Source organism: Zea mays, chromosome 1 (assembly GCF_902167145.1).
Source record: "Zea mays cultivar B73 chromosome 1, Zm-B73-REFERENCE-NAM-5.0, whole genome shotgun sequence".
Taxonomy (NCBI): Eukaryota; Viridiplantae; Streptophyta; class Magnoliopsida; order Poales; family Poaceae; genus Zea; species Zea mays.
Window position 1 is genome coordinate 305642409 of NC_050096.1, and position 12452 is coordinate 305654860.

The 12452-nt window shown below is 49.7% G+C and overlaps 1 protein-coding gene across 1 annotated transcript; it reads left to right on the forward strand.

Moving 5' to 3' along the window:
* Positions 1–9978: 9978 nt before the first annotated feature.
* Positions 9979–12347, forward strand: LOC100272888 (uncharacterized). The gene is made up of 6 exons (NM_001147341.2): positions 9979–10174; positions 10329–10504; positions 10744–11123; positions 11250–11427; positions 11545–11777; positions 11893–12347. The coding sequence occupies exons 1-6, from the start codon at positions 10162–10164 to the stop codon at positions 11990–11992; spliced, it is 1080 nt and encodes a 359-aa protein (NP_001140813.1). The 5' UTR covers positions 9979–10161; the 3' UTR covers positions 11993–12347.
* Positions 12348–12452: the final 105 nt, after the last annotated feature.

Consider the following 12452-nt stretch of genomic DNA (forward strand, 5'->3'; position numbering starts at 1 on the left):
CTCGTTGGTGTTGAGTATGCTGACTCCCTTCTGGCTGCTGGCCTCGTTGCATTGGTGGTGGAGGTGGAAGTTGTTGCCAAGATGCCTGAGATTGACTTGCCGAAGCAACAGAAGCTGCAGGGTGGTTACCCACATACTCTGGGATATAGGGCGAGTGGTACGAAGCAGTATGCATGACTTGCTTCGGCTGAGTCTGTTGGGCTGCAGCTTCTGCTATTTCTTTTTGTTTCTGGATGGTGACATGGCACATCCTGGTGGTGTGGCCCTTGTCTTCACCACAGAATAAGCAATAGATTTTCCTTGGCTGATTCCCAAATCTTCCTCCGAAGCCCCTGACACCTCTGCCCCTTGGAGCTGGAGGCCGAGGATAACTCTGCTGCTGCCCCGAAGCCTGGGAAGCCTGGGAGGAATATTGCGGCTCTGCTGCTGGCTTCCCCTGTCATCATTCTGGGTGGAATGAATCGATCTGACATGTCTAGGATGAAACCTCCCTCCAAAGCCCCTGGCTATTTCGGAGAATCTGTAATCTTCCTCCCTTCTCTGTCGAAAGTCATTGTCGGCGCGGATGTATTCATCCATCTTCTGAAGCAACTTCTCCAGAGTCTGAGGGGGTTTCCTGGCAAAGTACTGGGCTGAAGGTCCCGGCCGAAGCCCCTTGATCATGGCCTCAATGACAATTTCATTGGGCACAGTTGGCGCTTGTGCCCTCAGGCGTAAGAATCTTCGGACATACGCCTGAAGATATTCCTCATGATCTTGGGTGCACTGGAATAAGGCTTGAGCAGTGACCGGCTTCGTTTGAAATCCTTGAAAACTGGTGATCAGCATATCCTTCAGCTTCTGCCATGATGTGATTGTTCCTGGCCGAAGGGAGGAGTACCAGGTTTGTGCAACACTTTTGACTGCCATGACGAAAGATTTCGCCATGGCTGCAGTATTGCCACCATATGAAGATATTGTTGCTTCGTAACTCATCAGAAACTGCTTCGGATCTGAGTGGCCGTCGTACATGGGTAGTTGAGGTGGCTAGTAGGACGGAGGCCAGGGTGTAGCCTGTAGTTCAGCTGACAGAGGGGAAGCATCATCAAAAGCAAAATTTCCACGATGGAAATTCTCATACCAGTCATCTTCGTTGAAGAAGCCCTCCTGATGAAGCTCTCTGTGTTGAGGCCTTCGGTTCTGCTCATCTTGAGTAAGATGACGAACTTCTTCAGAGGCTTCGTCTATCTGCCTTTGCAGGTCAGCTAGCCTAGCCATCTTTTCCTTCTTCCTTTGCACCTGTTGATAGAGCAATTCCATATCTCTGATTTCTTGATCTAATTCGTCCTCCTGAGGCGTCGGACTGGTGGCCTTCCTCTTCTGGCTTCGAGCCTCCCGAAGAGAGAGGGTCTCCTGGTTGGGGTCCAGCGGTTGCAGAGCTGCAGCCCCTGTTACTGAAGCTTTCTTCGGCGGCATGACGAAGGTCTATGCTTGCCGAAACTCAAAAAGTGGAAGTGAGTTCACCGGAGGTGGGCGCCAATGTTGGGGACTTGTTCTCAAATGCTAAGAGTTAAGAACAAGGCAACATAAAAAGTGTTAAATATCAAAGTCCTTCGTCTTTCAAGACATTATGTCCCTTCGGATATAATGAATTCCGGACGAAGGTTGTGAAGGAAAAAACCTTCGTAAGCACAATAAATAATAAGGAAGAATTCATATTCGAAATATGAAAAATAATATAAACATTATCATCAACTTATTTTTATTTTCATTACCATATCCAAAATAACAAATTATAAATGTACCTTCGGTTTGACGGAAAGTAAAGATACAGGCGTGATGCAAAAAGCGAATGCCAAGTCAGCGTGAACAGTACGAGAGTACTGTTCATCTATTTATAGGCAAGGGACACAGCCCATGTACAATTACATCCATGCCCTTTACATTTGCTAATAACTCTATAGTAATTCTTCGAGGTCTAATTTGCCTTTTCATCTTTAAGTCGGTTCCCCTTTTCTGCTATCATGCCGAAGCTTTCCTGCGCACAGCTTCGTGATCATCTAGACCTTCGTCATAATCATCTTTTGTCTCGTTCAGGCTTCGTCCTGACAGTGCTCTTGTATACTCATGATCCGATTCCGAAGATACCTGCTCACATATTTCACTTGGAAAACATTGTCAAATCATGTTTTTGAGGACCTTCGGAAGCCGAAGGCCCCCAACAATTGCAAACATCTAAGTCTTTAGCCTTAGCAATCAATTTTTCATTTTCAATCCTAAGGCTAGCAAGAGAAGTATTCAATTTTTCAATCTTAGCAAGTAAACTAGCATTATCATCTCTAAGATTGGAAATTGAATCATCACATACATTTGAATCAACCTTAGAAATTAATCTAGCATTCTCATTTCTAAGGTTGGCAATGACATCATGGCAAGTGCTTAGCTCACTAGATAATTTTTCACACTTTTCTACTTCTAGAGCATAAGCATTTTTAACCTTAACATGCTTCTTGATTTCCTTAATTAGGAAGTCCTCTTGGGTGTCCAAGAGTTCATCCTTCTCATGAATAGCACTAATTAGTTCATTCAATTTCTCCTTTTGTTGCATGTTAAGATTTGCAAAAAGAGTAAGCAAGTTATCCTCCTCATCACTAGAATTATCTTCATCACTAGAGGATGCATATTTAGTGGAGGATCTTGATTTTACCTTCTTCCTTTTGTCGTCCTTTGCCATGAGGCACTTGTGGCCAACGTCGGGGAAGAGGAGGCCTTTGGTGACGGCGATGTTTGCGGCGTCCTCGTCAGAGGAGGAGTCGGTGGAGCTCTCGTCGGAGTTCCACTCGCGACATACATGGGCATCGCCGCCCTTCTTCTTGTAGTATCTCTTCTTTTCTCTCATCTTGCCCTTCTTGTCGTTGCCCCTGTCACTGTCACTTGATAGTGGACATTTTGCAATAAAGTGACCGGGCTTACCACACTTGAAGCACACTTTCCTGGAGCGGGCTTGTAGTCCTTCCCCCTCCTTTGCTTGAGGATTTGGCGAAAGCTCTTGATGATGAGCGCCATCTCCTTATTATCGAGTTTGGAGGCGTTGATGGGTAGTCTACTTGATGTAGATTCTTCCTTCTTCTCTTCCGTCGCCTTGAATGTGACCGGTTGTGCTTCGGGCGTGGAGGAGGCGCCTTGCTCGATGATTTTCTTTGAGCCTTTGATCATCAACTCAAAGCTCACAAATTTTCCTATTACTTCCTCGGGAGACATTAGTGTGTATCTAGGATCACCACGAATTAATTAAACTTGTGTAGGGTTAAGAAAAACGAGTGATCTAAGAATAACCTTGACCATTTCATGGTCATCCCATTTGGTGCTCCCGAGGTTGCGCACTTGGTTCACCAAGGTCTTGAGCCGGTTGTACATTGCTTGTGGCTCCTCCCCTTGGTGAAGCATGAAGCGACCGAGCTCCCCCTCGATCGTCTCCCGCTTGGTGATCTTGGTCACCTCGTCTCCTTCGTGTGCGGTCTTGAGCACGTCCCAAATTTCCTTTGCGCTCTTCAACCCTTGCACCTTATTATACTCCTCTCGACTTAGAGAGGTGAGGAGTATAGTTGTGGCTTGGGAGTTGAAGTGTTGGATTTGTTCGACCTCCTTCGAGTCGTAATCCTTGTCTCCCTTCTTTGGTACCTGCGCTCCATACTCAACAATATCCCATATGCTTTGTTGAGTGAGGTTAGGTGATGCCTCATTTTATCACTCCACATAGAATAATCTTCACCTTCTATCATAGGTGGTTTGCCTAATGGAACGGAAAGTAATGGAGTATGTTTTGAAATACGAGGGTAGCGAAGGGGCATCTTACTATACTTCTTGCGCTCATGACGCTTAGAAGTGACGGATGCCGATTCCGAGCTGGAGGTGGAGGGTGACGAAGAGTCGGTCTCGTAGTAGACCACCTTCTTCATCTTCTTCTTCTTGTCACCTTTCCGTTGGGACTTGATGGAGGAAGAGGATTCCTCCTTGTGCATGTGGGCGGACTCCCTTGAGTGCGTTCTCCCCGAGCTTGCGGACTTGTCGCCGGTCCCGAGCTCCCTCTTGGCGGATGCTTCCGACATCACTTCGAGCGGTTAGGCTCTAATGAAGCACCGGGCTCCGATACCAATTGAAAGTCGCCTAGAGGGGGGTGAATAGGGCGAATCTGAAATTTACAAACTTAAGCACAACTACAAGTCGGGTTAGCGTTAGAAATATAAACGAGTCCGAGAGAGACGGTGAAAAACAAATCGCGGACAAATAAAGAGTGAGACACGATGATTTGTTTCACCGAGGTTCGGTTCTTGCAAACCTACTCCCCGTTGAGGTGGTCTCAAAGACCGGGTCTCTTTCAACCCTTTCCCTCTCTCAAACGGTTACTGAGACCGAGTGAGCTTCTCTTCTCAATCAAACGGGACACTAAGTCCCCGCAAGGACCACCACACAATTGGTGTCTCTTGCCTCGGTTACAATTGAGTTGATAACAAGAAAGAATGAAGAAAAGAAGCAATCCAAGCGCAAGAGCTCAAATGAACACAAGTCACTCTCTCACTAGTCACTATTTGATTGGGAATGATCTTTGGACTTGGGAGAGGATTTGATCTCTTTGGTGTGTCTTGTATTGAATGCTATAGCTCTTGTAAGGTGTAGAAAGTCTGAAAACTTGGATGCAATGAATGGTGGGTGGTTGGGGGTATTTATAGCCCCAACCACCAAACTAGCCGTTTGGTGAAGGCTGTTGTCGCATGGCGCACCAGACAGTCCGGTGCGCCACCGGACACTGTCTGGTGCGCCTGCCACGTCACCCAGCCGTTGGATTCTGACCGTTGGAGCTTCTGTCTTCTGGGCCACCGAACAGTCCGGTGGTGCACCGGACATGTCCTGTAGACTGTCCGGTGCGCCTTCTGGCGCGTGCCTGACTTCTGCGCGCACTGTAGCGCATTTAATGCTATTGCAGGCAACCATTGGCGCCGAAGTAGCCGTTGCTCCGCTGGCACACCGGACAGTCCGGTGAATTATAGAGGAGTGGCTCCCAGAATTCCCGAAGGTGAGCAGTTTGGAGTTGGAGTCCCTGGTGCACCGGACACTGTCCGGTGCGCCAGACCAGAGGACACTTCGGCTGACTTTTGCTCTCTATATTTGAATTCTTTTTCGGTATTTTTATTGGTTTGTTGTGAACCTTTGGCAACTGTAGAACTCATAATCTAGAGCAAACTAGTTAGTCCAATTATTTGTGTTGGGCAATTCAACCACCAAAATCAATTAGGAAAAGGTGTAAGCTTATTTCCCTTTCACCCCCGGCGAGGCCGTCGAACTTGGGGGGTTGCGCAGCAACTCCTTGGCTGTAGACAACGCCCCAGGAGCAGCCCTTGACGGAGCACTAGATGTCTGCACATGCGTGTGCTGCTGCGCAGCGTGCATAGCAGCAGCACCGGTCGCAGGGCGGTTGGAGCTTCATGACATGGAAGATGCTGCCTCTTCCTCCATCAGGAAGTCCTCGGGAATCAAGTCGCGGTGCTCGATGATCTGAACCATCGCGTCGAGCAGGAAAATAGGCGAAAAACCTAAAGCCAAGCCCCCTACCTGGCGCGCCAAATGTCGATGGGGAAATCCACCGGCCGGGTGGCAGAACGCACCCGCCCTAATCCTAGAGATGAGGAGGGGGCCTAAGCGGTTGCCTGTTTGGTGAATTCAGGATGAACACACGAGGACGCGAGGGATTATAGTGGTTCAGGCCATCGGAGCGTAATACCCTACCTCCACTGTGTGTAAGTAGTATTGAGAGTGTGATTGACCGTGTGATTGAGTCTGTCCCTTGTAACGCTGTGTGCCTTCCCTTTTATAGTTTAAGGGAGGCACATACAAGGATGTTGAGCCCCGACATGCGGGCCCAGGAGCATAATGGAAGAAATACATTATGGGAATAACTAATGCTGACAGAGTAACGCATGAGTAATCAGCGGAAGTCATGATGGCTGCAGTCCATGCAACATTAATAGGCAGTAACCCGCACGAGTAATGGTGAGTCATTGCCCTCGATATGGTAACATGTGAGTAATTGTGCGGCCCATGTATCGTGGACTGGGCACGTCGCCTGTCAGTGGAAATGGACAGGCACACGCCTTATCCGTAATGAATGTGAAGGCGCGCGTAGCCTAGAGGAGTCATGTCAGGTTCCGCCCATTGGCTTATGCCGCGCGTAGTATGCCACGTGGCAGCATCGGGTCTCCACCTGAGCGGGGAGCAGGAGTGTACGCGGATAGGTCCGGACACGTGTCGGCTTCGGACCCCTACCCGGGCCCTGATTAAGGCCCGGGTGTGTTCTGTCCTGGGACCTTGGGACCCTTCTGTGGGCGGCCCGAACCCCCTACGGGGGGGGGGGGGGTTTGGATCCCATTCCAGGGGTCCGGTCCGTACACGTGGGGGTCCCAGACCAAACTTGGAGGTCCGGACTGTATATCCAGGGGTCCAGCACTTTCCCATATGGGTCCGGACTTACTGTTGATGTCTTGGAGTATATCACTTTCTCTGGACACGTGGCGGTCCCGGACCCGCCTATGTGGTGGGGTCAGGCGCTGTTGCTGGCCTAGAGTAGTCGCCCGAGGCTAGAGCGAGTCATGGCCTGGTGCCACATATAGCTCTTTTACCACGCGACTAAAGATAGCCGCGTGGGTACTGCGTCTTTATACAGTAGTAAGGGGTACCCTAGTTTCTGGGTACCGACAATTTCTTACAAAAAATGGCATAAAAGATAAATGTATATTAAGAGTAGGATATTCTTCAGTAGATATGCTTCGATTCTGGCACAATACTGTTGACTGTACGAGCTTCGGACTCCTCCCGGAAGTTGCGCTGTTGTTGGGCATGCTGGTGCCCTTCTAGCTGCTGGCTTCGGGTGTGAGTAGGTGGCAATGGTGGTGGTAATGGGAGCTGGGTCCAAGAAGCTTGTAAATGACTTGTCGAAGCAACAGAAGCCGCAGGTTGATTACCTATGTATTCTGGTACATAGGAAGAATAGCATGAAGCAGTATGTAAGACCTGCTTCGGCTGATTCTGTCGCGCCTCTGCTTCGGCAATCTCCTTTTGCTTCTGAATGGTGACCTGGCATGTTCTTGTAGTGTGGCCCTTGTCTTCACCACTGAAGAAGCAATAGAGCTTTCTGGGCTGATCCCCATACCTTCCTTCGAAGCCCCTGCCGCCCCTGCCCCTTGGGGCTGGTGGCCTGAAAGAGCTTTGCTATTGTCCTGAGGATTGGGAGCTGTGTTGTGGCCTTTGCAGCTGGCTTACTCTGTCATCACTCTGGCTAGAGTAATGGATTGATCTGACATGCCTAGGGTGAATTCTTCCTCTGAAGCCCCTAGTCATTTCAGAAACCTATAGGCTTCTTCCCTTCTTTGGCGGAAATCATTATCAGCCTGGATGTACTCATCCATCTTCTGAAGGAGCTTCTCCAGGGTCTGAGGGGGTTTCCTAGCAAAGTATTGAGTCGTAGGTCCTGGCCGAAGCCCTTTGATCATGGCCTCAATGACAATTTCATTGGGCACTGTGGGCGCTTGTGCTCTCAAATGCAAGAACCTCCGGACATACGCCTGAATGTATTCCTCGTGGTCCTGCGTGCATTGGAACAGAGCCTGAGCAGTGACCGGCTTCGTCTAAAATCCTTGGAAACTAGTGATCAGCATATCCTTCAACTTTTGTCATGATGTTATTATTCCTAGCCGAAGAGAAGAGTGCCAAGTTTGTGCGACATTCTTGACTGCCATGACGAAGGATTTCGCCATGACTGCAGTGTTGCCCCCATATGAAGATATGGTTGCTTCGTAGCTCATCAGAAACTGCTTCGGGTTTGAATGCCCATTATACATAGGGAGATGGGGTGGCTTGTATGATGGGGTCATGGGGTAGCCTGCAGTTCTGCTGATAGAGTAGAAGCATCATCAAAAGCAAAATTTCCATGCTGGAAATCATCATACCATTCGTCATCATCGTAAGAATTGTCCTTACGAAGCTCTCTGCGTTGAGGTCTTCGTTCCTGGTCATCTTGAGTGAGATGACGCATTTCCTCAGTGGCCTCATCGATCTTCTTCTGAAGATCGGCAAGACGAAGCATCTTGTCCTTCTTCCTCTGAACCTGTTGATGGATGGCTTCAAGGTCCCTGATTTCTTGATCTAACTCTTCCTCCTGAGGCGTTGGACTTGTAGCCTTCCTTTTTTGGCTTCTAGCTTCGCGTAGTGTTTCTTGGTTGACGTCCAGTGGCTGCAATGCAGCCCCCAGTGCTGAAGATTTCTTTGGCGGCATGACGAATGTCAGAGCTTGCCGAAGGTGGTCGAATGAGTTCACCGGAGGTGGGCGCCAATGTTAGGGACTTGTTCTCAAATGCTATGAGTTAAGAACAATGCAACACAAATGTTAATGGTTAAATGCATTCGTCCTCCGAAGCATTATCAGGATATAATGATCTTTAGACGAAGGTCATGAAGGACATACCTTCATCATCTCAATATGTAATGGAAGCAGAAGCATGAATTACATATAAAGAATACGAACAATCATCTTAAATCATTAAATTATTTGTATTCTTATTAAATAATCATGAATAAATATTAACAATATTGAATTACATTTGTACCTTCGGCTTAATAGAAGGTAAGGATCCAAGTGTGACGTGCGAGTGAATACAAGTCAGCGCGAATAGTACGGTGCTACTGTTCATCTATTTATAGGCACAGGACGCAGCTTGTGTAAAATTACATCCATGCCCTTGACATCTACTATTGACTAAGGGGTAATCTATCGAGGATTAGACAACCTTTTCCCCTTTAAGTCAGTTTCATTTTCCACTGCTAAGTCGAAGCTTCTTCATACATAGCTTCGGAATTGGTTCATCCTTCTCCCAGACCGCGCCTTTCATATCGTGTACACCTCCATCCCAAGGCCGAAGGTCCCTGTGAGTATATTATACCTGGAAAACATGTTAGTCGTGTTTTTGAGGACCTTCAGAAGATAAAAGCCCCCAACACTAGTCGTCTCTGAGTCAACATAGAAGGTACAATCTTTATGTTCTCGTATATATATAGTAGCTAGAGTTTGTAAGAACATCTCCAAGAAACTCTCCATTTTTTACTCTCTATTTGACTCTCTATTTATCTGTCCATAAAGATTACACTTTATATGTAGCATCCCACTCTAAATGAGTATACGATTGCATGGTTTCCATTTTTACTTGAGTATAGTGTTTTGTTGCCTAAGTGGATGTGAATAGCAGTTTGTACATTATTTTAGCGTTTTATCATTAGGACAAGAAGTTACCAATAATCTACAGCGCCGTGGTGAGAGGCTAAAAATAAAATAAAAAACAGCATAAGCGCAGCGTATTTTTTTTTTTGGTCGCACGAGGAGGCGAGGGAAGGTATTGCATCCGCACATTTGCTATCCCAAATCCGTGTCCTGGATTCCCCCCGTGCTTTGGTGGGCCTTCCATTGCATGCCATGCAAGCTTGGCACCTCTTTGGCCCACGCCACACGCCAGCGTGGTCTAGGAGAAGAAATTTGCTAGAAGCTTCTCAGTTTTCGTTTTATACTTCATGCTTTGCCATGTGACTAAACAAAAAAAAAGTTTTCGTTTCATTGAAAACTTAAAAGAGCAAGATTTGCATCAAGAAATCCTGAAAGCCTGATTTCTTTTTTCACCTGTAAAAACATCCTGGAAAAGAATTTCACATTTCCCATCTGAAAAATGAAAAGAAAAACACTGAAGACTTGCAATTGCAATGGAGATCCTGGAAAACCCCTCTCTCTCTCTCTCTCTCTCTCTCTCTCTCTCTCTCTCTCTCTCTCTCTCTCTCTCTCTCGCTCTCTCTCTCTCTCTCTGGTTCTCTGTGAATTGTGAAAGGAGATGCTCCTTGCAGCACCCATCATCCAAGTGTACAAATGGCAATCACTCAAACGCTATACAAGACAAATCACGGCGTGGGCGTCTCTGGTCGGTCGCTTTCCCTCCTCAGCTTCAGCCTTCAGCTCCTCTCCTTTCCTCTCCTCTCCTCTCCTCTCCTCTCCACAGCTGCAGCCAGAGCCACCCACCTTATCGTCATCCTCGCTCGCTCCTCATCGCCAGCGCCTCCTCCTCCTCCTCCTTCTTCCCCACCGCTGCCGACATGGCTGCGCAAGGTCAGCGATCTGGTTTCATTCCTCTCCATGCCATCCTTTCTCTTCTCTTCATTTCTGTCCTGTTATCGGCGCGTGCGCGATTTGCAACCGCGAAATGAAGTAATCGAGCAGCTCAAGACGAACTAGTGGCGGTGATTGTTATTATATTGTGCAGAAGAGAAGACCGCTGTTGTTGTTGCTGCTGCTGCCGATGTCGCGACAGAGGAGCCTACGCCGGCGGCGGAGCAGCAACCTCAGCCGGCTGGGGCGGCGCGCAGGGCAGGACCATCGGCGCCCGGCGGGGCTCCGCCCAACCCCTTCGACTTCTCCACCATGATGAACCTTCTCAATGTACGCTGCTGAGTCGCCTTCCTCCGTTATTTGCTCATCGGATGCTTTTGCAAAACTCGAGACGTCCCAGATGAAACTTTTAGTGGTAGCAGCAAGCCAGCAACTATACATATGACAAACTTGACTTTAAAAAAAAAATCAAAATTTGCAACATTTAGCCGAGTTTGATCTTACCACGGCTGAAAGAGGTCGACGTCTTTCTTGGTTGACAAATAATGTTAAGTTGTGTGCGGCGGCAGGACCCTAGCATCAAGGAGATGGCAGAGCAGATCGCCAAGGACCCGGCGTTCACGGAGATGGCGGAGCAGCTGCAGAAGACGGTGGTGTCCCCGCGGCAGCAACAGCAGCAGCAGGCGCGGCAGCAGCAGCAGCAGCTGGACCCGCAGAAGTACGTGGCGACGATGCAGCAGCTGATGCAGAACCCGCAGTTCGTGGCCATGGCGGAGCGGCTAGGCAGCGCGCTGATGCAGGACCCTGCCATGTCCGCCATGCTGGGGGGCCTCACCAACCCGGCGCACAAGGAGCAGCTGGAGGCCCGCGTCGCGCGCATGAAGGAGGACCCCACGCTCAAGCCCATCCTCGACGAGATCGAGTCCGGCGGCCCCGCCGCCATGATGAAGTGAGTGAGCTGCTGGCTGGATTTGGATTCCTTTCTTCCTTGTACAAGCGGTAGATGCTCCAGCAAGGGAAGGAAGAAGTCCCATACCATGAACAAATGATGGGATGCGTGTTCAATTTGGTTCAGGTACTGGAACGACCCTGAGGCTCTGCAGAAGTTCGGCCGCGCGATGGGCGTCGGCGTCGGCCCGTCCGGCGAGGCCGGCGGCGCAGAGCACGCCGAGGCGGAGGACGACGCCGGGGAGGAAGGCGAGTACGAGGACGAGTCCATCGTCCACCACACCGCCAGCGTTGGCGACGTCGAGGTCTGTGCCGCTGCCACGCAGTCACGCACGCACGCACGCACGGTCACGACATGCATGGTGCTGACTGCTGAGTGCTGACTAACTACACCCCCTGCTGGTCGCCGGAGCTGCACGCAGGGCCTCAAGAAAGCGCTGGAGGACGGCGCGGACAAGGACGAGGAGGACTCGGAAGGGCGGCGTGGCCTCCACTTCGCGTGCGGCTACGGCGAGCTCCAGTGCGCGCAGGCGCTCCTGGAGGCCGGCGCCGCGGTGGACGCCGTCGACAAGAACAAGAACACCGCGCTGCACTACGCCGCCGGATACGGCCGCAAGGACTGCGTCGCGCTCCTGCTCGAGAGCGGCGCCGCCGTGTAAGCCACCAGCCGTCTACTGTATTTGCCCCGCCGATCTGCCGGCTGGCGGGCGGCTCACCTGAAATAAAAAAGCTTAGCTAAGCTAGCTCCGCCGATCTGCCTGTTGCTGCAGGACGCTGCAGAACCTGGACGGGAAGACGCCCATCGACGTGGCCAAGCTCAACAACCAGGATGACGTCCTCAAGCTGCTGGAGAAGCACGCCTTCGTATAGACGTCCCACGCCGCCGGCCGGCCCGTCTTGCTCGTCTGCTCTTGTCGCCGCTGCGGCCACGTCGCTTGCCTCTGCTACTGCTGCTGCCGTCGCCGCCATTAATGCTTTGTTGATTTCTCTCCTGGTCGAGACAACGCAGGTTCCTTCATCACTTCACTGTTGAGTATTTGCATTGGGTGTGTATGTATCGGATTTTGCTTTGCGTGATCACGGTACCATATTTATTTATCGGACTCCTCGTTCATCAGGTGGAGGTTTTCGTAATGAATAAGGATGAAATTTCCATTTCACCGTCCAATCCAATCTGTGTTTCGAGTTGCAGTTCAGGAAAAAAATTCAAAATTTTGCGACGTTACCACCAGCAGTCCACCACCAGAACGAATCCAATCCAATTGGGAGAGGGCGTGTATGAAGGGAATACTAATTTCTAGGTGCTTATCCGTAAAATGCTTCACGCCAT

What these genes read in the sequence shown, in the direction of transcription:
- LOC100272888 (NM_001147341.2), top strand. An exon ending in CCATGATGAACCTTCTCAAT is followed by an intron (nt 10,505 to 10,743) that starts GTACGCTGCTGA and finishes GTGCGGCGGCAG; the next exon opens with GACCCTAGCATCAAGGAGAT. An exon ending in GGCCCCGCCGCCATGATGAA is followed by an intron (nt 11,124 to 11,249) that starts GTGAGTGAGCTG and finishes AATTTGGTTCAG; the next exon opens with GTACTGGAACGACCCTGAGG.